We start from the raw sequence: 27,153 nt of genomic DNA, 5'->3' as shown, positions 1-27,153 counted from the left end.
GTGCATAGGGAGCAGGTGTGTTCAATTTAGTAGTACAGCTCTCACACTCTCTCATACTGGTCACTGAAAGTTCCAACATGGCACCTCATGGCAAAGAACTCTCTGAGGATCTTAAAAGACGAATTGTTGCGCTACATGAAGATGGCCAAGGCTACAAGAAGATTGCCAACACCCTGAAACTGAGCTGCAGCACAGTGGCCAAGATCATCCAGCATTTTAAAAGAGCAGGGTCCACTCAGAACAGACCTTGCGTTGGTCATCCAAAGAAGCTGAGTGCACGTGCTCAGCGTCACATCCAACTGCTGTCTTTGAAAGATAGACGCAGGAGTGCTGTCAGCATTGCTGCAGAGATTGAAAAGGTGGGGGGTCAGCCTGTCAGTGCTCAGACCATACGCCGCACACTACATCAAATTGGTCTGCATGGCTGTCACCCCAGAAGGAAGCCTCTTCTGAAGTCTCTACACAAGAAAGCCCGCAAACAGTTTGCTGAAGACATGTCAACAAAGGACATGGATTACTGGAACCATGTCCTATGGTCTGATGAGACCAAGATTAATTTGTTTGGTTCAGATGGTCTCAAGCATGTGTGGCGGCAATCAGTTGAGGAGTACAAAGATAAGTGTGTCATGCCTACAGTCAAGCATGGTGGTGGGAATGCCATGGTCTGGGGCTGCATGAGTGCAGCAGGTGTTGGGGAGTTACATTTCATTGAGGGACACATGAACTCCAATATGTACTGTGAAATACTGAAGCAGAGCATGATCCCCTCCCTCCGGAAACTGGGTCGCAGGGCAGTGTTCCAGCATGATAATGACCCCAAACACACCTCTAAGACGACCACTGCTTTATTGAAGAGGCTGAGGGTAAAGGTGATGGACTGGCCAAGCATGTCTCCAGACCTAAACCCAATAGAACATCTTTGGGGCATCCTCAAGCGGAAGGTGGAGGAGCGCAAAGTCTCGAATATCCACCAGCTCCGTGATATCGTCATGGAGGAGTGGAAAAGCATTCCAGTGGCAACCTGTGAAGCTCTGGTAAACTCCATGCCCAGGAGAGTTAAGGCAGTTCTGGGAAATAATGGTGGCCACACAAAATATTGACACTTCAGGAACTTTCACTAAGGGGTGTACTCACTTTTGTTGCCGGTGGTTTAGACATTAATGGCTGTATATTGAGTTATTTTGAGGGAAGAATAAATTTACACTGTTATATAAGCTGCACACAGACTACTTTTCATTGTGTCAAAGTGTCATTTTGTCAGTGTTGTCCCATGAAAAGATATACTTAAATATCTGCAGAAATGTGAGGGGTGTACTCACTTTTGTGATACACTGTATATATATACGTATATATATATATATATATATATATATATATATATATATATAAGGTTATAACTAAAACCAGAGGTGTCATACTAGAAGTAGTGGTAGTGTGGGAGATGGTTCTACGTGCTCCACTGGTCTCATCGCTCAGTGGAACTTAATGAAGTAGCTTTGTGAGGTGATGCTGAACATAAAATTGCCTCATTAAAGAAACACATTGTAGATGGAAGTTATTCCCTGTATGAAAGAGTCGAGCTGTGAATTATTGTATTTCAACTGTAGTGAGAGTTGCCAGATCCACTATAAGTCTGTGTACACGCCTTCTATGATGTTTCTATTATGACGTATTATGACCTTGCAGTGGTGGGACTTGAACCAGTGACCTTTCGATTACTAGTCCAGTCAATACCTTAACCGCTAGGTTACAACTGTCCTTTTTGTGCATATTTATGTGTATGAGTGTGTATTAGTGTATATATGTATGAGAGTGTGTGTGTGTGATGTATATATATGTGAGTGTGTATATCTGTGTATGTATATATTTGTGCATTTATGTACACGAGTGTGTATGTGTGTATACATGCATGAGAGAGAGTGTGTGGGTCTATGTGAGTGTATATGTGTGTGTGTGTGTATGAAGTATATGTGTGCATGTATGTGTACGAGTGTGTATGTGTGTATACATGCATGAGAGAGAGTGTGTATGTGTGTCTGTGTGTGTCTATGTGAGTGTATGTGTGTGTGTGTATATGCAGTATGTGTATGAACGTACTGTATATATGTGTGCATCGATGTGTACATCGTGTGTATGTGTATATCTGTGTATAAATGTATATATGTGTGTGTATGAGTGTGTGTGTGTGTGTGTGTGTGTGTATCTGTGTGAGTGTGTATATCTGTGTATGAATGTATATATGTTTGCATATACAGTATGTGTATGTGTGTATGTATGTATATGTGTATATACGTGCAAGTGTATGAGTGTGTGTGTGTGTCTGTGTGTATTTATGTGTACGAGTGTGTATGAGTGTGTGTATTTATGTGTACGGGTGTGTATGAGTGTGTGTATTTATGTGTACGGGTGTGTATGAGTGTGTGTATTTATGTGTACGGGTGTATATGAGTGTGTATAAGTGTGTCTGTGTATGAATGTACAGTGTATCACAAAAGTGAGTACACCCCTCACATTTCTGCAAATATTTCATTATATCTTTTCATGGGACAACACTATAGACATGAAACTTGGATATAACTTAGAGTAGTCAGTGTACAGCTTGTATAGCAGTGTAGATTTACTGTCTTCTGAAAATAACTCAACACACAGCCATTCATGTCTAAATAGCTGGCAACATAAGTGAGTACACCCCACAGTGAACATGTCCAAATTGTGCCCAAATGTGTCGTTGTCCCTCCCTGGTGTCATGTGTCAAGGTCCCAGGTGTAAATGGGGAGCAGGGCTGTTAAATTTGGTGTTTTGGGTACAATTCTCTCATACTGGCCACTGGATATTCAACATGGCACCTCATGGCAAAAAACTCTCTGAGGATGTGAGAAATAGAATTGTTGCTCTCCACAAAGATGGCCTGGGCTATAAGAAGATTGCTAACACCCTGAAACTGAGCTACAGCATGGTGGCCAAGGTCATACAGCGGTTTTCCAGGACAGGTTCCACTCGGAACAGGCTTCGCCAGGGTCGACCAAAGAAGTTGAGTCCACGTGTTCGACGTCATATCCAGAGTTTGGCTTTAAAAAATAGACACATGAGTGCTGCCAGCATTGCTGCAGAGGTTGAAGACGTGGGAGGTCAGCCTGTCAGTGCTCAGACCATACGCCGCACACTGCATCAACTCGGTCTGCATGGTCGTCATCCCAGAAGGAAGCTGACGCACAAGAAAGCCCGCAAACAGTTTGCTGAAGACAAGCAGTCCAAGAACATGGATTACTGGAATGCCCTGTGGTCTGACGAGACCAAGATAAACTTGTTTGGCTCAGATGGTGTCCAGCATGTGTGGCGGCGCCCTGGTGAGAAGTACCAAGACAACTGTATCTTGCCTACAGTCAAGCATGGTGGTGGTAGCATCATGGTCTTGGGCTGCATGAGTGTTGCTGGCACTGGGGAGCTGCAGTTCATTGAGGGAAACATGAATTCCAACATGTACTGTGACATTCTGAAACAGAGCATGATCCCCTCCCTTCGAAAACTGGGCCTCATGGCAGTTTTCCAACAGGACAACGACCCCAAACACAACCTCCAAGATGACAACTGCCTTGCTGAGGAAGCTGAAGGTAAAGGTGATGGACTAAACCCAATTGAGCACCTGTGGCGCATCCTCAAGTGGAAGGTGGAGGAGTTCAAGGTGTCTAACATCCACCAGCTCCGTGATGTCATCATGAAGGAGTGGAAGAGGATTCCAGTAGCAACCTGTGCAGCTCTGGTGAATTCCATGCCCAGGAGGGTTAAGGCAGTGCTGGATAATAATGGTGGTCACACAAAATATTGACACTTTGGGCACAATTTGGACATGTTCACTGTGGGGTGTACTCACTTATGTTGCCAGCCATTTAGACATTAATGGCTGTGTGTTGAGTTATTTTCAGAAGACAGTAAATCTACACTGCTATACAAGTTGTACACTGACTACTCTAAGTTATATCCAAGTTTTATTTCTATAGTGTTGTCCCATGAATAGATATAATAAAATATTTGCAGAAATGTGAGGGGTGTACTCACTTTTGTGATACACTGTATATATGTGTGCATAAATGTTTGAGTGTGTATGTATGAGAGAGATAGAAAGTGTGTTTGTGTGTGTGTATGAATGTATATATACATGTGTGGTGTATGTGTATGAGTGTGTGTGTGTGTGTATATATGTATGACAGAGAGAGAGAGTGTGTGTGTGTGTGTGTGTGTTAGTACTCGAGGTAGTTGCTGAGTTCCAGGTTCTTGTAGAGCAGGTAACAGAAGTGTGAAACAGAGAACGCGTGCATCCAGTTATGGTACGGAGGATCCCTGTAACCTTTCTTCACCATCAAACAGAACCTACACACACACACACACACACACACATACACACACACAATATTCAGTGTGTTCACATCACACACAGTGTAACACAATGTAAAAGTGGCATAAACGAGGAAAATCTAATCTGCTCCTGGTTATTTATGTGGAGTTTTATTGTGGTTCGGTTGAGTCCCAGAGACTTTGTACCTCCTCCAGTTTGATACTATTAAACAACGTTTTGAAACGAGCTTTAACATGTTCTCAAAGACTGGTGTGTGTGTTGTTACCACTATTTATGCATCCATCAAATAGATCAGGGTCGCGAGCCAAAAGAAATGGGTCACAGAGAAAAATAATAATAATTAAATCAACTTGTACGCGAACGCCCCCTTGTGGAGTCTTGAAAGGTTTGAAAAACCCTGAAATAGATGATTCTTGAGTGAAAAAGTATTTGCCCCCAATCTGTTTGCCTTTAAAACTGCAGAGTAATAAAGAAATAATAATTTAAAAAAAAAGCATTTTCACAGTGAATTTGTTGTATTTTTGGCTGGACAGTGAGCTCCCAGACTGAGACACAGTAACACAGGTCTGAGCCTGATGGACATTGCGGTGGGTTTACCTGGCCAGAGTGTGCAGGTCGATCTTATAGGTGTTTATAAATCCCATGTCCTCGAACATGCTCAGTATACCCTACAGACACATCAACACAGAGAACGATGAAACCAGAACAACCAGCGAACAATCGAATCATAAACACACACTCTGTCTGTCTCACCATGGGCGTGGTGTCGTCGGGTAGAGAGCGGGGCGTGTAGGTGAACTGGGAGAAGTCGGGGTGCAGGGCCTGTACGGGTTCGATGCCGCGCACCAGCAGTCGGGTCCCTTCTTCCTCCGAGACTTTCATGTGGTACATCATCATCTCGTTGGCCAGGTGACTGCGGAACTGAGCCTCGTGCACCTTCTTATACAGCAGGGACTACAGAGGAACGACACAGGGACAAAAACAAAACAACAATGCGTTGTTTAGATTCCTTACCTGTCCGAACCAGTTCATACCTGTCTATACCTGTCCTTACCAGTTCATACATGTCATCATGTGCTACCTATTTATACCTGACTGATACGTATTAACAAAAAAGTGTATGTCAAATACAAGGGACAAATGAATACATTTAAGTTGTGCTTGTATTGACCCACCTGTCATACCTATATGGGCCAACAGGGGGTGGTGGAGGCAGTTCTTTTTGATCTGCACTTCAAAGCATTCCCTGCCCCTTATCAAAGTTACTTGCTACACCTGAGTAAAATGCTTTTAAAGCGTACCTGTGGCGTGGCTTTATTCTTCTGAATGAAATCATGGGAAACTTTTAAATATCAAATCCACCCAGAGGTAGGTAAAGAGGAAGGTAAATGGAAGCTCAATGGTTAAGGTATCGGACTAGTAATTGGAAGGTTGCTGGTTCAAGCCATGCCATCGCCAGGCTGACACTGTTGGGCCCTTGAGCAAGGCCCTAAACCCCTAAATGCCTCCCCTTGCCCCCTTTCTCCTAAATTTTATACAACGTTTCTTAGAATCTCATTTGGTACAGTGGTGGGAGCATCATAATATGGAGCTGCAGTTGTCTTTACCAATGCTGCTGAAGCACTACACATCACCAAAGGAAATGGAATAAAGTAAAAGTATGGGGACACATCTGGGGAGAATTTTATCTCATAGAACGAGCAACTAAATCCGGACGTTTTAACAAGATGACCAAACTCCAGTGGTGCAGTGGTCTAATGCAGCGGCCCCCAACCTTTTCTGGACCATGGACCGTTTCATATAAGATATATATGAAGATATATATTCATATAAGACCAAACATGCAGTCACAAGAACTCCAGGATGGTTTCTGCTTGGTCCAGTCGATCTCCAGACTTTAATCCTATGGAAATGTGTAAGGATTTGTAAATGGAGGGAGGAGACGGTCAAAATGAAACCCCAAAGAGCAAATTATTAGCACTCACGCTTGTATTTTTGGGTCTCTAAATAATTTAATACATTTTTCTATGATTAATTTCTTTATTCATGATTAAAAGTGAATACTTGTTGCGGAGGAATCGTTCCCCGTGCCCTCAGAAACCTGTTCTGACTGATTTTCCTCGTGCTCGAATGCTCGATAGATAATTAAGATGGAATAATTGGTTCCTCTGTGCTTCATCTTGCTTACATGGGCGATGCTGATCCCGCAGTAGATGGAGAAAGCGGTTGCCAGATCCTCATCAAATCTGTTGAACCATGGCCCGTTAGTCTTATTCACCAGCTCGGCAACCCCGATCACATCTGAGGAAGGAGATGAAGAGAGGATGTTATTAATACAGATCAGAACTGGAAGTGGGGGCTGCTGGAACGCAGGTGAAACCGTTCACGGTCAAATCAGCTTCCTGTCGGCATATATCCTTAATTTGAGTTTAAAGACAAAGCGTAATGAGTTTCTACATGAAGAAACATACTTTTAAAAGCCTGGAGGGTAATTACTGAGTATTCAAACACAAGTAGAAACAGCAGGAGTCTCGTCAAACTACACGAACACACACTGACTTCATCCAAATCAGTGCAAACACTCCGGTTAATGTGATGGCATTAAAATCATCCTAAATATCTCAACCACAAACAGCTGGAATCTCTTCAGCCTGTCCTCAAACGTCTCTCAGACGTTCTAGACGATAACACACCCACACAGACGAAATCTGTGTATATACGCCTGATTAAAAGAAACTCGTTTACACTCTTAATGCTAATATTGAGCCAAAATTGAGCATAACTACCAGTTTATTTTAATATCAGGACCGATTTTTATGTAAATTCGAGAGGTGTTAGATGTGTCTCCACTGCAGAGACTCATAAAAGTAATAGAACAAGATAAAATATAACTAATAAACAGCTAAGTGAAACCTGGGTGAGCAAAACGCTTTTAAATCAGTAAATATTAGGGATGTAACGATGCACCACAAGACGGTTAATAACCGATTAAAAAATTCCACGATTCAAATCGATCTGACATGTAAAATGAATCGATATTCACTTTCTGGTTGCCAGATTCGGCTTTTTTCAGCCAAATTGGGCTTAATTCAAAATTGTTTCGCATAGTTTGTACCTACCTCAGAAATAAAAGGGCGTTCATTATTTACATGAATAAAATATAATCACATATACAGTATTTTATTTTATTTTTTTAAGAGAAATAAAAAGAAACTTTGTCATAATTGTTTCTAGTAAACATTATGTTTCATACCTCCGTTTTCATCCTTGATGGGGAAACAGAGGATGTTGCGGGTTCGAAACCCCGTACTGTCATCCACACCGCGGTAGAACAGCGGGTGTGAGTACGCATCCTTAATGTTGAGGATCTTGCCCGTGGTGGCGACGTGCCCGGCGATTCCCTGATCCGCTGGGATGCGGAACTCCTTCTGTTTAGGATCAGGAACAGAAACAAACACATGAACACACAATAATGATGATATACAATTACTCCCATCCATCCATCCTTACTTAATCTAGGCAGATCCAATTACAACCTTGTGGCTGTCGCCCCCACCTCCAACTGAGGAGAGCCGTAGACAATCCGGTAGACACCCGGCTGGTCATTAGCACAACTGACATTCAAACTCAGATCTCAACCACGGGTCACGGACCGGTCATTTATTACCGGACTGCACAGAAAGAATAAATAATTGGAGATTGTTACAAGAGCAATTAACTTTCCAATACTCTTCGGGTGTTATTGTCCCCAATCACCACTAGGTGGGAGCAGCGTCTCGTTGCAGCGAAAAAATCTATTCTATTTTAAATTCCCCCCCCTTTTATAAAGTCAAAGTCATCAAAGCGCACAATAAGTTAGTGCGGTAGGTTAATATGCTAACTAATTTGAGCTTCTAAGTTCGAGTCCCGGCTGCTCAGTAAACACAATTGGACGTGTCTGAGGGGCGTAAGGTCAGACAGGTAACCCGTCATGTGACTCTCCGCCAACGACTTTACACAGGTTTGGAGGGGGTGGGTGATAGCCTGAGGCTCTCCTCAGCCAGCATGGGGTGGCGGAATTGTAACAGGGAATGACTAAATTCTAAATCATATAAATATATAATTCTACCCACACACACAATTACAATTTACCTCGTCATCATTCACCACTCCTCCATCAAACACTTTAGCCACCAGTTCATGGCTCATACGGTCCAACAGAAACACCGAACAACTAAAAAAGAAGAGAGCAAACAGACAAAAACATGGTATTCTGTGAAATATACCATCAGTATTTGCAAATTTGCACATGGCACTACTGCACCATTTACACCAGCACAAACAATAATGTATATATCTGTATAATCTATATAATGTATATCTGCTATACTTATATACTCTACTTTATTTATTTTCATTCATTACCCATTTATTTAGCCACTTTTATTCACCTTTCATCACTCTGTAATTATATACGAGTCTATCCGCTGTACAATCTGCATTATCTGTTTAATATTCTTAAACTTATGTCTCTTTAATTCACTTATCTGGTCACTTCTGCACTTTACTGTATTATATGTAATTAAGCTCTAGCTGGTTCTAATCTTCTGGTTAGATGCTACCACATTTCATTGGCTCTGTTCTAGTACTCTGCACAATTACAATCTAAACAAAACATGGAATCTTAAAAGTGCAAAACAATTTGTACATCACATCGCTTTTGTATTTCTTTGTTTACTTCAGTATATAAGCTGAATTCAGTATATGAATCTCACTGAACAAAGCATGAATCTGACAGCAGTAAATACTTCAACTCCATTCAAACCCTGAATAGATATGCTTGGGTTTGGGGGGCAAGCCTAGCAAACGAGAGGTGAACTTGACCCCTAAACACAGGAGCAGCCAAAAAGAGAATTTGACCAGGAGTGCACTAACTTTTGTATCAGCCTGTATATACAGTACGTAGAGCTTTGATGTGTATTGTATAAACTTCTTGGTTCCAGTTCCACTGGGAAGGAAACACGTGGTTCTAGGCATAGCCAATCACGTCCGTGTAGATGCCGGGTGGGTGGCGCTGGTGTAATAGAGCGCTGGAGGGTTCGAGTGTGTGAGAGGGTAGAATATTAATAATACATGATGTAAGTGGTGCTGTGGGAGAAACCATCAGGGTTCATCATCAAAAGACTTCATCTCCTTATCATGTTGGTGCGAGAGTGCTGGTGGGTAGAATGTGGAACAGACTGGATTAAAAACCAAAAAATCGCTCTCAAGTCTGGTTCTGATGTGAGTCTTTATACTGCTGTATCAGATTCACATGGGATTAAATATTAATAATTCTATTAATTCTGACTGAAACAGAGGGAACCGGCTACACGGAGACACAAAGTACATTAATCTACATTTATATTAACACCAAATTTACTGTTTTTTGTCTCCAGGGTGTGATTCCACACAGAAACACTGGAACAAGGAAAGAAATACCCTGAACTTCAGACGGAGTAGGGCTTCATCCTTAACCCCTATATCCAAACAGCCAATCCTGCCATCACAATTTGGTCCTCATTAAACTCGCTCAGATCCTCACGCTCGTCCATTTTTCCTGCTTCTAACATCAACTTTGAGGATAAAATGTTCACTCGCTGTCTAATGTCTCGCTGTCGGTGTATATTATTGCTCCTATTGTATATAATTATATCTATAATGATGTCTTTATCTTTATAGCTACATTTAAACTTATATATCTGTATATATTGTTTATAAGAATAGATACACTACTGCTCATATTATTATTATACCAGATGCACAATTTGCACACACTTTTTTGCATACCGTATATTATATATTGTATATATGCACATTGTACATTCACTACACTCTACTTACTCTATCTATCTATCAAAATCATGGACTCACATCTCAGCGTTGCTCAGGTTTCTGGCCTCCACGATGATCTCCTGCAGTAAAACTGATACATCATCTAGAACACAGAGACAATCGCTCATTAGAGGAAACATCCTCATCAAATTCTAACAATAAAATGTAAATAATTATCTGGTCAGGGTCAGACACACACCATAACCATAAACCAGACCAAGATGTTTTTCTACCAGGACATTTGTCCCTCTTCCAATTCCTTGCACCCCCGATCCAGCAGAGGTCGCATTCACAGCAGCAATGAGAAACCCCACCAACCGTCCCTCCCAACCCTCCCTCCCTTCCTCAAACACAGCCAACTGTGCCCGCTGGAGGCCCGACACTTTGAAACTTAAGTCTTTAGACCCCAGAATAAGCAGTAAAAATACTTCAGCTTAACTCACCGAGGTGGGTGAACAGATTTTTAGCCACCTGAAGCAGAGCCTGCATACGAGACACAATAATACAGGTTATACGCAACAGCACCACACGAAATCTGCTCTTAATAAAAGATCTTCGTATTTATCAATCAAAACATAATCCTATAAAACGATGCAAATTGTAGAATATCTTACAAGCTGACACCAGCAATGCAGCACTACGAACTGACTAGGTGATAAAATTTTGTATACCTGGTGTTACCTGGCCTTTAAAAAGTGGGCGGAGCCAGCAAAGTGAAAACGAATTAAGCTGCTTTCATCTAGGTTCAGTTCTAAGTATGTATGTGAAGCACCAGCCAAAGGATTTTGTAAAGTTGAGCATCTTCCTTTAGATAAATGCATATAAAAATCAATAGGAGTGCAGACGCTGGTGCAAATGGATAATGGAAGTGCACTCAGCCGTTTCACCAGGGATTGTGGGAAATCATGATGAGCACTTTAAGGACCTATGAGATTCAGTACTTCATCAGTTCATGTTTTCATAGATAGTTCATTCTACAGATACAGGAAATACCATCAACTGACTCTCTTATTTACTATCACCATCCATCCACTCACTCATTCATTCTTACATTAATACACCCATTAATCAATTATTCATTCATTTATTCATCCATCCAATCATTCCTTCTGTCATTTATTCATCCATTCATGACTTTCAACAAACACTCATTCGTTCATTCTTTGTACCTGACACTCGAACTTGAGTTTCTGTTCTTTCTGGAAGGCGAGGGTGCTGGTGAGCACTGTAGAGGTGTAACAGAAACAGTGCTGAATCATGTGTTCATCTGCTGCCGAGTACCTACAGAGCGAAACAAGATCAACATCGATCATTTCTTTTATACATTGTTCATATATTTTACTGTTATATACACAGTTGTTTAAGAATCTATTCATAATATAGACTTATGTGAATAACGAGGAACTACCCATCAGCCCAGCATCTAATAGATCCGTCACCCTCACATACACCAGTGCTACAGAATAGAAACAGTCATGCACATTTTTGGGGGTGTTTTTCATGTTTTTGCACTTTATTATGTTCTGGATTCGAATTTGAATGTATAGACTCACCATTTACCGTCAATTTACACAATTAACACTTTAACCCAGAATGACAAAGCGAAAACACCTTCTTAAACAAATCTCTCATTCACAGAAGTATTCAGACCCTTTACTTACTACTCTGTTAAAGCCCCTTGACATTAATTACAGCTGCAAGTCTTCTTGAATGTCCCTACAGGCTCTGTATCTGGATTTGGGCGGTTTATCCCATTCAGGTCTCTCCACAGATGGGCTCTAGCTGGCCCACTCAAGGACATTTTAGGGGCAATTCAGTGTTGTTGTGGCTGTATGCTTCAGGTCATTGTCGTGTTGAAAGGTCACCTGGTCTTAGTTTGCATGCGCTCTGGAAAAGCTTTTCTTTAAAAATGATCCTGCAATTGGCTGCCTGTCTTCCTGTCCCTGCCAATGAGAAGCATCACCATAGCATGATGCTACCACCACCACGTTTAACTGTTGGATGGTGTCAACCAGATGATTTACAGAGCCTGTTTTTCCACCAGACATGTTGTTTACTTTACTGCCCAAAGAGTTGTAATCTCGTCAGACAAAATCTCACATATAAAAGTCTTATTATGCCGTTCGTAATCTGCATGTTGAGTCTACGTTCATTATAATTTATACTTTACAATTTATACCAACTTTACAGCGTATACCAAATTACATCTCCACATGTACCCACAGGCCCTGTTGTTGTAGCGTGTCATTGTTGTTGTAATTATTATGCAGGTACTTGTTAGTATACTGTGAATCTATCTATCTATCTATCTATCTATCTATCTATCTATCTATCTATCTATCTATCTATCTATCTATCTATCTACATTCTTACTTCTGTCCTCCTTTCTTGTTGAAGGTACACGCCAGCGCCACCACCTGGGCAGTGGCCTGGCTGACCACGGGGACACACAGCATGGAGTTCGCTTCGAACCCCAACATACTGCTCAACTGCCTACTTTCCTCCTGAAACATACAAAGAAACATGATGTTGGGACGCCTTGTTTAAAAAACATGAGCTTTAATATGGAGTTGTTGCTGTAAGTATATAGTGTGTGACGTACCTGGCTCACATCCTGTAGTGTGATGGATTTTTTCTTCTCCACTACCTGACCGAAACGGCCGAAAATGAGCTGCACAAAAGCAAGGATGAGTTCAAGGGAGAAACACACACACCTACACACACCTACACACATTCACTTATATCCTGGTGTAATGAGGGTATACATTATACCTAATAACATGCTTCAGAAGGTAGGAAACCAAACTATAGTGCTTAAAGGAAACATAGTCATGGAGAAAATATGACAGCGGGTATCTGAGTATCTGAGCTCAGAATGAAACCTGGTTCCCTGGAGATGTGAGGCACCAACACTGCATGCATCAGCACTAAGCATGTACATTATACACATAAATTATACAGGAACTTACAGGGAAGCTGAGCTCCTCCTCCAGAACTTTATCTCCAACCACCTGGACACACACACACGTTTATATAGCACTACATATTCGTTAACATTGTATTTGTTTTTACCCCCTTTATCTCTCAACCTGGTCATTTCCAATTCCCAATTGCAAACCCTTAATCTAATCAGGAACAGCCAGATCACCACACAACCCTTGACTGTATTACCTGCCAGCTCTCCCATATATTTATGCTGTAATAATGAGGGGTGCAGGAGTCTCTCGCTACTTTCTGCAAAACTGACATTTTACTCTTAATGATTTCACATTTTAACTACATTTTCTGTTTTTACCCCGGGGTGGTTCTGACAGGAACCTGTTTGCCCACCCGAGGCTGGAGCCTGCAAGTCGAGACTGCTGTGCCAACAGTGCTGCTCCTGCTAGATATGGCAGGAACCTGGCACGTTTGCACTCACTGCGAACTCGATTACAGACTGGACAGAATAATTGTTTATTATTATTATTATTTTTGCTAGTTATAACTTTTAGTTTAATTTAATTTAGTATATGTATGATTTGTGCCAAGGATTTGTCCTGTCATTTTTCCTGTAGTTCTTCCTGCCACCGTCGCCCTTCGCTGCTCAGCAGGAAGTTTTTGGTCTGTTGGTCCTGGATTCTGCTGGATTTTGCTTTAGGACAACGTCTATTGTAAAAAGCGCTATACAAAATAAATTTGACTTGAACCATTCAACCTGCTTCTTATATAACCCCCACCCCCCAAAAAAACTTACACAGGGGTTTGGACCAGTCACAGAGATCCCAAATTGCAGCAACAGCAGGAAGAGATGTCTTCTGACCTTCCCTCCCACAAACACAGCTATATTTTTAAAACACAGCTAAGTGTGCCTGTGTGGACACCCAGGCCAGGTCGCTGGCTTTGCTGAGATTCCAACTTTTCGCCTGGATGTGGTGTTTCAAGCGAACACAGCTGGGTATCAGACATGGACTGCATGTTTCAGCATCTCAAATGCAGTACTTCAGATCGTTGTTCTGCTGCAGAACCCAACTACAGCTCAAAGACGGATGACCACACGTATCTTTTTTATGCATTTCTCCCCCTTTCTGTCCCAATTTAGCATAGCCAATCCACTGCTGGGGAGGGTCTCCACCAGTCCACCAATCCCCCCTTATTCCCCCACACTTCAGTGGATTTGCGCGTGAGACCCGATCTCTGCGACCAAGGTCCTTACACAGCGTTGATAACCCCAGCCCTTAATAGTCTGGTGTTTTTCCACCCAGCAGACCAGAGGTCAAATGCGCCTGCTCAGGGAGGGCAGAATCCCAGCGCTGGTGAGCTAGCGTATTATCCCGCTGCGCCACCCGGGCGCCATTTCATGTATCTTTTAATAGAGTCAATGTTTCCTTAATAACTACAAGTCCTCCAGGTCCTGAAGCAGCAAAGCACTTCCACACCATCACACTTGTAACACTTGATTATCGACACATGTGAAATGGTTCTTAAATCTTTAGGGATCCTGCAGCCTACAGTTAATCTTATATTTGTGAGACCTTTTAATACAAGCATGAGATGGACGTTGGATAAGCGTGTGTGTTTGGGTTTGTGCGCACACCTGACAGAAGAGTTTATGATTATCTTCAGAAACCAGCAGCAGACAGCAGCACTGAGACTGAGTTTCCTTCTGCAACTGTAGGACAGAGAGAAACACAATCACTTCATCATTTATCCATCCAGCAATCAATCCGTCCATCCTTCACTCACAGGCTATACTGCTTTAGGAGATCTACAGATGCATAAGCTAAATAATCTAGGGCTTTGAAGGTCAATAGCGTAAAATTTTAAGTCAGCACAGAATTCAGCAGATTCTATAAACTAAAATCACAAATTAAAGTCGGGTTTTGTCGATTATCATCTACACAAAACAGTTCAGATTCATCAACACCCTGAAGCACTTCTAAACGCTTTGAAATTCAGTATTACAGCTGTAATCCCAGCACTACTGGATCCAGCAGAAAGCAGCACATCTATATTTGTGAATGCCTGCAGGGAATAATAAACTCACACCAGGAATCAATACAAACTCTGTGTGAAGGAGAAGAAATACAAAAGAACTGGATGCAAAAGAAGGAGGGAGGAATAAATACAAAGCCAGGCCTCGGGGCAGGATCAGACCAACAACATCACCAAAATAATTTATCAGTGCTGCAAATCTGGCCTCGTTTAAAACGATCCGCAACAGAACCCAGAGAACAGAAGAGGAGTCAGAGGATGATCTGTGGCTCAAAACAAACAGTCATTTTCACATCAGTCGGCGTTGAGGAATCTGCCATGATCAGAGCGAGGCAGGCGGAGAGCTGCTGGCAAATCCGATCTGTGATCAAACACGGAAAATCAGACGTAACGCTGTTAGAGCTGCTGTGAGCCCGCAGTTATCTCTTCATAAACATCGCTTCCTGTTTACACACCAATCAAACCAAATCCTGCGATGGCTCGGCGCCCTGTTTAGATTTAGGGACAGCGGTAGCAGAGTGGGTAGGGCTTTGGGCTATCAACTGAAAGGTTGAGAGTTCGAATCCCAGCTCTGCCATGCAGCCACTGTTGGGCCTTTGAGCAAGGCCCTTAACCCTCTAGATTGGCGCCGTAGATTGGCTGACCCTGTGCTCTGACCCCAGCTTCCAAACAAGCTGGGATACTGTACAACATAATTCTATTTCCTGCCCAGGTGGAACTGCGACCCTGACCAGGATGTCAGTGGTTGATAAAAACGAAATGAATCACTAATGTGTCTATATGACTTCAGTGTCAGTGGTAGTTTAGTGGTTAGTGTGTAGGACTAGTGATCAGAAACCCCATCACTGCAAAGTTAGCACTGTGTGGCCCCTGGGCAAGGCCCTTAACCTTCAATTTCTTGTGTTGTATTCAGTCACACTTGGATAAGTGTCCACTAAATGACATAAATGTGAAGGATTACATTATTAAAACACCGTGCTGCTGTTACAGAGCTGTATAATGTGGGTGGTCAGTGTATTACCATGCACTGCCTATAGATGGCAGTAGAACGGCTGTGGAATTGTGCATCAAGGGTTCAACCTTAGATTTACTGCATTTAGCAAACATTTATCCTATCCTATAGTGTAAGGGGTGAACCAGAGGCCCTCTGATCACTCGTCTAGTACCATCCTAATAATGGTGCTGTACTGATTTGTCATGTGTTTAGCAAAGAACAATGTGGATTGGGACACTGCCAGTCAAGAGATCCTCATATTCAGCTTAAATTTTGATGTAGAAGATGCATAAATACACCAAAACAAACCCCGGACAGGTTCGTAGCCTCTCTATAACCTGGTTTAGTCCAGGATTAATAATGCAGAAGGAAGACAGATGTTTGATGCTGGACTGGACGGTTCTGGATGAGAGCTGATACCCTTGATAACCTCAATCACCTTGCTGAACTCAACATTACACCGTCAACACCACTAACACCCTGGACTACATACTGGACCTATTATTTATTAATTATTATCATTTATTATTATTTGCACCTGCACATATACCTTACACATATCTGCACAGTTATACACTCATTAAGACCCTATGTATAGTTACTTATTTTTCATATTACTATTATTATTGTTATTATTATTATCATACATAGTACCATTCCTATGCTTATGCTTCTTCTTCTTATAATTATGTATATATTACTATGTAAATAGACCCAATACCATATATGTAAATATCTATAGTAATAATTATTATACTAATCATATATATGTAAGTTTACTGATGTTCTTTGGGATTTTTTTCGTATAGTGCTACTATTTGCACTTCTGGTAGATGTTAGCTGCATCTCGCTGCCTCGTAACTGTACTGAGCAATGACAATAAAGTCAAATCTCTCTATTTACTGACATGACTAAATGATTCTCTATCTCTGATTAGACGCAATATTAACCAGAGCTGCCAACAGTCTAGACCCTAAAATGTAGTAGTCAGTGTGTGTGTGTGTGTGTGTGTGTGTGTGTGTGTGTGTGGTTCATCAGAGCATCAGAGCTCTTCATGAAATGAAAGGCATCAGTGTGTTTTTGACCGATGCTGGAAACGTCCTTGTACAAACAGCCTCGAGATGCAGTTTGAAGACCGGCGGTTCCTTAAAAAAGCAAAATCTGACGCATGAACCGAAAACCTAGAGGACGCGAGAGGGTGAATCTCTCTGAATAATGCTGGAATCTGTATAAACACTGATAAGGTTTTATGGTAATGTGGCCTTGAGACACACAAGGGAACCGAACTATAGAATACTGATGCGAAACGCTGAGAGCCTCCGGAAACCTGCGGAAACTAATGTCAAATCGACCGGTCGTCAGTACAGCCCCGGTACAGCCCCAGAAATCCTAATTCAGTCTAATTCTTACACTAAACATGTACAGTACTTCGTGTTAACATCACTATATAGCCAAACATATGTGGCCACCACTTCTAATTAGTGATATCAGGTCTTTCAGCCACCCCATGCTAACAGGTATATAAAACCAACACATAAACAATATTCTAAAGATTCTGAAAGATCTAAACTGAAAATAATAAATGCAGACGAAGCAGAAATCATTTCCTCATGACTACTATCACCATGCCATTAAGTGTGTAGTCTAGAGTTCTCACTTTGCATTAAGGTCATTAATGAGAAGCTCATTAGCAGGTTGTGTGTAGTGACACCAGTTCATCTGTTCAACGTGATCTGATCTGGTTTACTGAATGTAAGTTGCCCTTCAGAGCAGAACATACTTTAGTAACAGTTATATCTGTTGTACAGTGATTATTATGTTAATATTACTATGTATATAGACCTAATACCATATATGTAAATAGCTATAGTTATAATTATTATACTAACCATATATGTGTAGGTTTACTGATGTTCTTTGGGGTTTTTTTGCACAATGATCCGGTCCGGGTCCTTTCTGTGCGGAGTTTGCATGTTCTCCCCGTGTCGGTGTGGGTTTCCTCCGGGAGCTCCGGTTTCCTCCCACAGATAATTGGAGATACTGAATTGCCCTATAGGTGAATGGGTGTGTGTATGTTTGTGTGTGTGCCCTGCGATGGACTGGCGCCCCGTCAAGGGTGTTACTGTGTGCCTTGCGCCCATTGAAAAGCTGGGATAGGCTCCAGCACCCCCCTGCGACGCTGATTGGATAAGCGATTAAGAAAGTGAGTGTTAAGTACTATTCGCACTTCTGGTAGATGCTGACTGCATTTTGTTGCCTTGTAACTGTACTGAGCAATGACAAAGTTGAATCTGTCTGTCTGTCCGTCCGTCCGTCCGTCCGTCCGTCCGTCCGTCCGTCCATCTATCTATCTATCTATCTATCTATCTATCTATCTGTCTGTCTGTCTGTCCGTCCGTCTGTCTATCTATCTATCCATTCAGCCATCCATCTACTGACATGGATGAATGATTTTCCATCCCAGATTAGACACAAGATTACCCATAGCTGCCAAAAGTTTAGACCCCTGAGAATGTTTTTTTAATGGGTAAAAGAACGTAGTAGTTGGTGTGTGTGTGTGTGTGTGTGTGTGTGTGGTTCATCAAAGCAACAAAGCTCTTTATGAGCTTACTTGTAACACGGCTGCTACACTACGACCGTTATAACATCATTTGGATTTGCAGCAATATGTGATGCACTTATCTCAACATGAAGCAACATCTCACAGCATATTTTTACAACACCTTGTGGAATCCATGCAGCATAAAAACTGAGGATGTTCTACCCAGTCTCATTACAGCATTCCTATTCAAGCGGCCGCTGAGTGTATATACACCGTGTGTGTGTGTGTGTGTGTGTGTGTGTGACTCACATAGTTGATGACTTTGAGCTGAAGTGATGCTGCGTCCAAATCGTAGAGTTCACCTGCCAATCAGAACAAACACAACGATCACAGAGAGCCGGTCAACGATCAAACAATGAAACGATCCTCACAACAGAGTGAAGTGAACACGACATGCAGTACTGATCAGATAGAACACTGATTTATATTCAGCACGTGTGTGTGTGTGTGTGTGTGTGTGTGTGTGTAGGACCGACTCACTTCACTAGAACATCAGTGTTCAGTGCATCAGTGTTTCTCTGTATCAGTAATACATGTGTTTTAATAATTCAGTCACACACAGAGAAAGAACAAACCATCACACCAGCACCACCAGGTGACGGATTCCATTTTTCTAACTGTGTCCGGAACCAATCGTCTCGATTTTAATTGCTCCTTTTACAGAAAATGTCAAATTTTGTAAGTCAGACGTCTCTCTTGGTCAGCACTGGTTTCTTTTTGCTACCCTGCTTAAGTCGCTTAAAGCTAAAGGTGTTTGCACTTCTTCAGATGTTTAGATGGGTCGCAACCCATCCAAGAGCCAAAAAAAGAGTCGCAGACAAACATAATAATAGTAAATAAATAAATTTTAACAGGCACATAAAAAAGAAACTTGTACACGTACGGCCCCGTGTGGAGACTTCACGCTACACCTTGTAAACCACAGTGGGATCAGATCGCCACCGTTTTTATTAGTTAAGTATATTTCATTTTGATTAACTGGATGTTTAGATCACTTGAAAAAGTTGGGAAAGCTTTGCTTTAGATGAAAGTTGTTTCTAAGCCCTTGGAAAACATTTATCAGGTCAACAACAACCTCTGGGTAGATTCCCCACTGTTCCAAGTTCAAAGATACTTCAAGAAGAGGAACCAAACCCTGGATCTAGCAGGGCGGAGGTACATTTTCAGTATTTAGCAGACGCTTTTATCCAAAGCGACTTACAGTTGTGCACCAATTGAGGGTTAAGGGCCTTGCTCAAGGGCCCAACAGTGGTAACCTGGCAGTGGTAGGTATTGAACCAGTGAGCTTTCGATTACTAGTCCAGTACTTCAACCACTAGACTACAACTGCCCCACATGGACCTTCAGCACTCGCCTTGACCACACAGAAGGAGAATTTACTGTCCCACTGTACTGTGACAGTATACTGCATGTGTAGTATCTAATCACAGAACCATGTTGCATGATCCAATCAACTACCAAGAACAAACTACTAGTAAATCCGTACCACAGAGCTGCAGAATCTTGCGGTCCAGCTCCCTGTAGTCTTTCTCCTTCATCTCTCTGGTGCTGGTATCATGAGATGCATTCTGGGATTGAGTTGCAGGCCCCACGGAGCTCCTCTGTATGGTCTGAACTCTTTTACAGGCTACGATGAGCTACACACAACAGGAAAATTCAGTCAGGACTTAAAAAACAATACGATTTTTGTTTGATCTGAGCTGCTTCATCTCCCAACCAGAGCTTTAACTGTTCAGCGTTCGGTTTTCACGTGGCACCGTGTTCAAACAAGATAGAGAAAGATTTATTTCAGATCCTCTATCCTTTTGGATGATTTTATTTCTGCCGTAAAGCTCATTTTATTTTCTCTGGTTGGGTTTCTGTTTCTATTACGTTCTAATTTCGTTTCCATCGTCTCCTCTTTCTTCCTCTGGCTGCTGATTCAATATTTGACGATGCTAATATTTCAATACGGCCGGGCGTTATTGCCCAAATCCTTAATATAAATCCAGTCGTACGTTGTTATATATCACCGTAACGAAGCAGACACTCGTGCGTCACTTCGTTAGCTTTCTCTTTCTTCTATCACTTCATTTATCATTCAGTTTATCAGCTGCACCTAATACACAGCTGCACTCTGTGGGTCAACAATCCCTGCCTGAAGCTCATCTGATGCTCTGTGTTGCTCTGTACACTCAGTCCCTCTCTGTGCTTTAATTCTATTCTATTTCTATTCAGTACCTCAGTACATTCAAGCTATAAGTCTGGCTCGTCTAAATCCACCGATCAGAACTCGAGGAAGACTCGAGGAATCTCCTCACTTCTTAATGAAGAATTTATATAAAAATAATCCTGTACTTAGTGAAGTTTAAAGGGAAACTGTGTCGTTTATTCTACCCATATTTCTGAGGTGTGTGTGTGTTTGGCCAATTTTTTCATTTTTCGACCCAGTCTAGCCTGTTATTAAAAAGTACTGAAGAAATTCCATTTTCACACCAACAATAACTGGTGTCCTCAGTTCCCAGACCATTACAGCACACTGTGATGTAACACAGTGGAAACATTCTCCTGTCCCGACTTTTTTGGAACTTGATTAAGCATATGTATACAAAACCAATGAAGTTTAAATATTAAATACACCAATCAGGCATAACATTATAATAATATTGTGTTGGTCCTCCTTTTGCTGCCAAAACAGCCCAGCAACTGTGCTGCTCTGTGTATTCTGACACCTTTCTATCAGAACCAGCATGAACTTCTTCAGCAGTTTGAGCTACAGGAGCTCGTCTGTTGGATCGGACCACACGGCCCAGCCTTCGTTCCCCACGTGCATCAATGAGCCTTGGCTGCCGGTTTACCACTGTTCCTTCATTGGAGCACTACTGATACTGACCACTGCAGACCGGGACACACCCCACAAGAGCTGCAGTTTTGGAGATGCTCATTGTTCCTGCTTCTAACATCAACTTTGAGGATAAAATGTTCACTCGCTGCCTAATATATCCCCCCCACTAACTAATAATGTTATGCCTGGTCGGTGTATTTGGTCTTTGTTCTGTTTTAAATTGAATGCAGCCCCGCAAATGTCAGTTTGTATTCTTCCCTCCTGACACAGCTTGGATGTTGTGAAATGAGCAGCCAGCATTTATAGGAACCAGTATATTCTGTATTCCTACTGGTTTAGACCCAGAACCATTACATGACAGATTATTCCTAAAACTGATTTCACATGATACGTGGTAAAAAGTGCTTTTGTGCTGCTGTGCTGTTGTTTGCTATGGAGGGAGGCGGTACAGCTATTCTTGCCGCTGAGCATCATGCAGTTTTACCGCTTCGAACCATGGTTTTTACTGCTCGCCACTCTGCTCACAGGTTTGACCTTTCCGAAGCACACAAGTGAAGCTGAGACACAGCAGAGAGAAACCGGTTCCACTTTAAATTAGAACCACGGCATTGTGGGAAAGAGAAAGAGAAAAATCCAGCCCAGCGATGTGTGTGTGTGTGTGTGTGTGTGTGTGTGTGTGGATCTTACATGTTTCTCCAGGAGACTGAGGTTCTGCTCGTCCTGCTGTGTGAGAGTTTTGCAGCAGACCTGCACACAATCACAAGATCATTGAAGATTGAAATACAGGATGTTGTGTTTAATATCTTTCATCATGCACATGGTGCTGGTTTGTACAGTACATGGAATTATGGTGGCACAAGAGTCCAACAGTGTCATGCTCTTGAGTTTTGGTGCTGTGTATCTGCAACTGGCCGTGTCTGAGGGAGGGAGGGTCAATGTGGTTCCTACTTTCCACTGTAGGCGGCTGCACGAGGGGCGGATGAGAAATGAAGTATGTCAGGTGTTTTAGCCACACCCACTGCTAACAGGTGTATAAATCAGGTGTATACTCCTCTGTATACAATGATCTACATGCTTTTAAATTTGCACCAGCACTTTGGGGAAGGCCCTTTTATGTTCCAGCTTGACTGTGCCGTCGTGGATAAAACTTGGCCTGAATACGTGGTCTGGGACGAACAGGAACACTGACTGAGAGCCAGGTGCCCGACAGGGCACAATGACGACACTAAAGAATGTCTTAGACTGGCTTGCTAGAGGGTTGAAGATAAAATGACATTAATATTTAAGTATAATGCTTCATCCTGGTCAGAGATGTGGTGGGTCCGGTGCCATTCTAAAACAATGTGTGTATGGCAGTCTTCTTGCTTCCTGCACCTACCACCACTCAGACCCGGGTTCAAACGTTTCCCTTGTTAAACTTTTTGTGCTGTAAATCTGACGATAATAAATAATTAATTTGAATGAAATGAGTTCTGGAGGTTCGATTTTTATCCGTATATAAAAATGTTCATAACAGCTGCAGCTAATCCAGTAAAACTACGTAACGAGCTCGTTAAATCTCTCTCACTTCTCGTTAGTACGAGGATGAAAAATTCTCATCGCTCATAAACTCTGACACAAATAAGAGCGGGAAACATATAAAAGCCTGAAATGTTCCTCAATAAAGCTGCACATCAGAGTGTCCGAGCTACGCCGTGGTGATTCTGGGAGATTTAACGAGCTCTAATAAAACAATAAATCAGACAAGAATCTGAGAACGTCTGAGCAGCGAGAATGAAAGCAGATCACACATGCACTACACGACCAAAAGTATAAGGACAACCATACGGAATGAGTGAATTCGGCTTACTTGGCAACTCGTTTAACAGGTCCACTGATCTCAGCTCTGTTACTGTGAAGTGGAAACGTTAAACGGACATAATAAGTTGACATACAAGCGTATAACGTTCAAGTGTCCACATACTTTTGGTCATGGAGAATTAATTTTTAATGAATTTGCTTGAAGGTTTGAGCTGAATCTCTAACAACTGTCTGTGCTGGGATAGAAATGATGGATCATGTGGACTGCACTGATCAATTCCATACATCAAAATGTACGTGTGTGTGTGTGTGTGTGTGTGTGTATGTGTGTGTGTGAGAGAGAGAGAGAGAGAGAGAGAGAGAGAGAGAGAGAGAGAGAGTGTGTAATGGACTCACCATCACTAGAGACAAGACCTTGTCTTCATCTTCATCGACCAAAGGAACGATCACAACTACATACAGAAAAATCAATATGTAACACACACACACACACACACACACACGTGTATTTACTTCTAATAGGTCTACAGCAGCGTATTCTGTAATGTACTTTGCTTATGTTTAATATTTTAATCATTTTAAGTGTCCTTACATTTAAGAAAATATGCAAATACAGCCACAAATTCCAAAAAAGTTGGAACAGCAATGATTTGCGAATCTGGTTTGACCTTCTTACAGTTAAACCAGAATACATACAGAATTGAGTGGTTAAGTTGCTGGACTGGTAATGGAAAGGTTGCTGGTTCAAGCCTCACTACTGCCAGGTTGCCACTTTTGGGCCCTTGAGCAAGGCCCTTAACCCTCAATCGCTTGGACAGTATACTGCCATAGTACTGTAAGTTGCTTTGAATAAAAGCGTCTGGTAAATGTAAGACCTAACATTTAAATTTCATTGTTTTTACACATTTCAAAAAACATGGGACAGGAGCAGGTTCACCACTGTGTTACATCACATTCCCATTTACCAGCGTGCTGTAATGGTTTGGGAACTGGGAGCACCAGTTGTTTCAGGTGTGAAAGTGAAATTTTTTAATTCCTCCTGATACAAAACAGCTGCTCGACGGTCTGGGATCTCCGTTCTGTATTATTGTTCTTCATCATGCGCCACACATTCTTTTTTAGAGGAGACGGCACCTGTCTGGCACCTGTCGTCTCTTCATACGAAGCTGGCTTGGCAGTGAACTGAGAGGGGACGTCCCCGAAACAGACGCCGATTAGATAGAATCACATGTTGCTCTGAAATGCGTTGGTGCCTCGGGTATTAATGGAGCTCTCACAGATGTACAGGTTAACATCACACATGCTGGATTTGCAGCTTTCCTCTTTGGCCACATGTGAAAGGTGGACTTGTGAGACCACAGCACACGTTTCCTTTTGGTACGTGTTGCAAGTGACAAACAATAAACCATGGACTGGTACCAGTCCGTGGGTCGTTTATTACCGGGCCGCACAGAAAGAACAAATAATTAGAAATCGCTACAAGAGCAATTAAATTTCCAACACTCTTTGGGTGTTATTGTCTCTTATCACCACTAGGTGGGAGCAGCTTCTCATTGCAGCGTAAAAAGCTCAGGCTTCACACTGATTTTCCATTCTACAGTTATTCTATTTCATATCCCCCCCAAATCCCCCCCCGCCTGTCCGTGAAATTATATCTTATATGAAACCGATCCGTGCTGCGATTCTGAACGGCTGGGCACCATGTAGCGAGCACAATTGGCAGTGCCCACTGAGGCACAGGCGAAAAAGAAGGGGTCGAGGGACTGCACACGCAAATATACCCGCCTCGGACGCAGTTGGGATGCCCAACAAGTTGAGTTTTTATTTCTAATTTGTGCTGTTTTTAATTCAATACCTGCACACAAATCACTGCTTTTTGTTTTTGTTTGCATTTATTAACTGTCCCAACTTCACTGGACCAACGGAATGTCTTCATGATGTCAAACTTGGGCATGTACAGAATTTAAACTGATTATATTTCATAGTATAGATTATTTATTTATTTAGTACAATTTTAACGTCATGTTTTACACTTTGGTTACATTCATGACAGGAACGGTAGTTACTCGTTACACAAGATTCATCAGTTCGAGTTTAATATCAAACACAGTCATAGACAATTTTAGTATCTCTAGTTCACCTCACTTGCACGTCTTTGGACTGTGGGAGGAAACCAGAGCTCCCGGAGGAAACCCAAGCAGACACGGGGAGAACGTGCCAACTCCACACAGAAAGGACCCGGACCTTCTTGCTGTGAGGTGACAGTGCTACCCACTGAGATTATAACAGTGTTATACATTTGTCAACACAAGCACACACAGGTTTGAGGTGTGAAGGTGTACTACAATCTAAACTCCGATCAGCTGGAGGTTATATAACCTGAATACTTCCACACGAACACGAGAGCCTCCGTCTGCTTTCTCTGGCGGTTCTAGAGTTCCTGCGGTATAAATAGAGACGGACGAGAGCGTGAATCCGAACGTATGTGTCACCATGGGAACCAGAAACCGTTCAGATGAAGTAGTGTTAAAGTACAGAGACGGAGCGGAGCGGAGCACGCGGGCGGAGAGGGGGTGGTAAATATTAAAGCATGAACTAATTAAACCTTTGTTTACATACAGACCAGACAAATCATTCTGTTACCCAGCATTCACGCCGGCGGCTACACCGCACAGCAGAGCGGCCCGAAGTGAGGAGCCGGCCAAGATCAAAGGTGCAGGTTAATAGTTTGGCTTTCTTAACATTACCTCACTGAGCATTTTATTAGGAACACATCTGATATGTGGATTCATCGATTCCTTTTATAAGCTACACCGATTATAGAGAAGAACCCAATTCATTAATAGAAAAGACCCCCACAGGAGCACCACCACTGGCCAGATGATGTTTGGGTGGCACTGCAAAGGTGTTGGCCTCATAAATAAAAGCATGTAATAATAGGAGCCAGCGAAGAGCCGGGCATCGAGGCTGGTACTTAAATTACAGACTGTTGTGAATGACACAGCACAGTCCAAAGCGACTTACTGTACTGTGACAGTATACTGTCCAAGCAATCGAGGGTTAAGGGCCTTGCTTAGGGGCCCAACAGTGGCAACCTGGCAGTGGTGGGGCTTGAACCAGCGATGTTTTGATTATTAGTCCAGTACCTTAACCGCTATGCTACGGCTTGCGCATAATATTACAATACTGTAATCTGTGCTTCCGTCTACAGTCTATACACAAGCTGAGCTGGTTAAAGCTTGTCTGACTGTGGACACTGCCCTCGTTTTGTGATTACTGTACAACGTCCGACCCTATAATCACATTTCCATGTAACATTTCTTGATTTTCTTTCTGACCAGGTCATACACGATGGTTCCATGTAGTCTGTATTAGATGAGGTCAGACGAGCCCCAGTTATATCGGAACTATTCAGGAGGAACCAGGAGGTCGAGCTTCAGAGTGAAATGATATAATAGAACTTTCTACACCCCATGAAGCATCTCTGTCTTTTTTAGGGGAATAAAATCTGTTCCGATCATTCAATCACAGAGAAGTAACAGTCGTGGAGGTCGTTTACACCTAAAAACGTCCATGAATGAAGCCTTTAATGGTCTCACAGAGAAAATAATGTTAAAAAATGATTTCTGTGCATGTCTTAGTGTCTTGGGACCAAACCAACAACAAACTATTCATATTTATTTATCAGTGACAGTATTTTTTAAATACACCTCTACCAAATCACACAAATGCTGCAATTTTAATGGATGATTGTT

The 27,153-nt window shown here is 42.2% G+C and overlaps 1 protein-coding gene across 3 annotated transcripts in view; it reads right to left on the bottom strand.

The window, feature by feature from the left end:
- LOC134334209 (cGMP-dependent 3',5'-cyclic phosphodiesterase) overlaps nucleotides 1-27,153 on the bottom strand; it is a 150,170-nt gene that overhangs the window by 8,025 nt on the left and 114,992 nt on the right. For all 3 annotated transcript variants that reach the window (XM_063016435.1, XM_063016436.1, XM_063016437.1), the window contains 17 exons: nucleotides 23,795-23,850; nucleotides 22,286-22,345; nucleotides 20,261-20,411; nucleotides 19,024-19,076; nucleotides 14,781-14,855; nucleotides 13,177-13,218; nucleotides 12,810-12,878; nucleotides 12,581-12,711; nucleotides 11,377-11,488; nucleotides 10,651-10,690; nucleotides 10,247-10,310; nucleotides 8,486-8,567; nucleotides 7,608-7,782; nucleotides 6,543-6,655; nucleotides 5,108-5,308; nucleotides 4,952-5,022; nucleotides 4,246-4,368 (listed from right to left, as the gene is read on the bottom strand). In XM_063016435.1, the coding sequence (XP_062872505.1) occupies nucleotides 4,246-4,368; nucleotides 4,952-5,022; nucleotides 5,108-5,308; nucleotides 6,543-6,655; nucleotides 7,608-7,782; nucleotides 8,486-8,567; nucleotides 10,247-10,310; nucleotides 10,651-10,690; nucleotides 11,377-11,488; nucleotides 12,581-12,711; nucleotides 12,810-12,878; nucleotides 13,177-13,218; nucleotides 14,781-14,855; nucleotides 19,024-19,076; nucleotides 20,261-20,411; nucleotides 22,286-22,345; nucleotides 23,795-23,850 (1,618 nt within the window). The remainder of the gene's footprint in view (nucleotides 1-4,245; nucleotides 4,369-4,951; nucleotides 5,023-5,107; nucleotides 5,309-6,542; nucleotides 6,656-7,607; nucleotides 7,783-8,485; nucleotides 8,568-10,246; nucleotides 10,311-10,650; nucleotides 10,691-11,376; nucleotides 11,489-12,580; nucleotides 12,712-12,809; nucleotides 12,879-13,176; nucleotides 13,219-14,780; nucleotides 14,856-19,023; nucleotides 19,077-20,260; nucleotides 20,412-22,285; nucleotides 22,346-23,794; nucleotides 23,851-27,153) is intronic.

The sequence above is a fragment of the Trichomycterus rosablanca genome, chromosome 20, assembly GCF_030014385.1.
Source record: "Trichomycterus rosablanca isolate fTriRos1 chromosome 20, fTriRos1.hap1, whole genome shotgun sequence".
In the NCBI taxonomy this organism is placed as follows: Eukaryota; Metazoa; Chordata; class Actinopteri; order Siluriformes; family Trichomycteridae; genus Trichomycterus; species Trichomycterus rosablanca.
The sequence above is the reverse complement of the archived record's forward strand: the minus strand, read 5'-3'. Positions and strand labels throughout refer to the sequence as shown.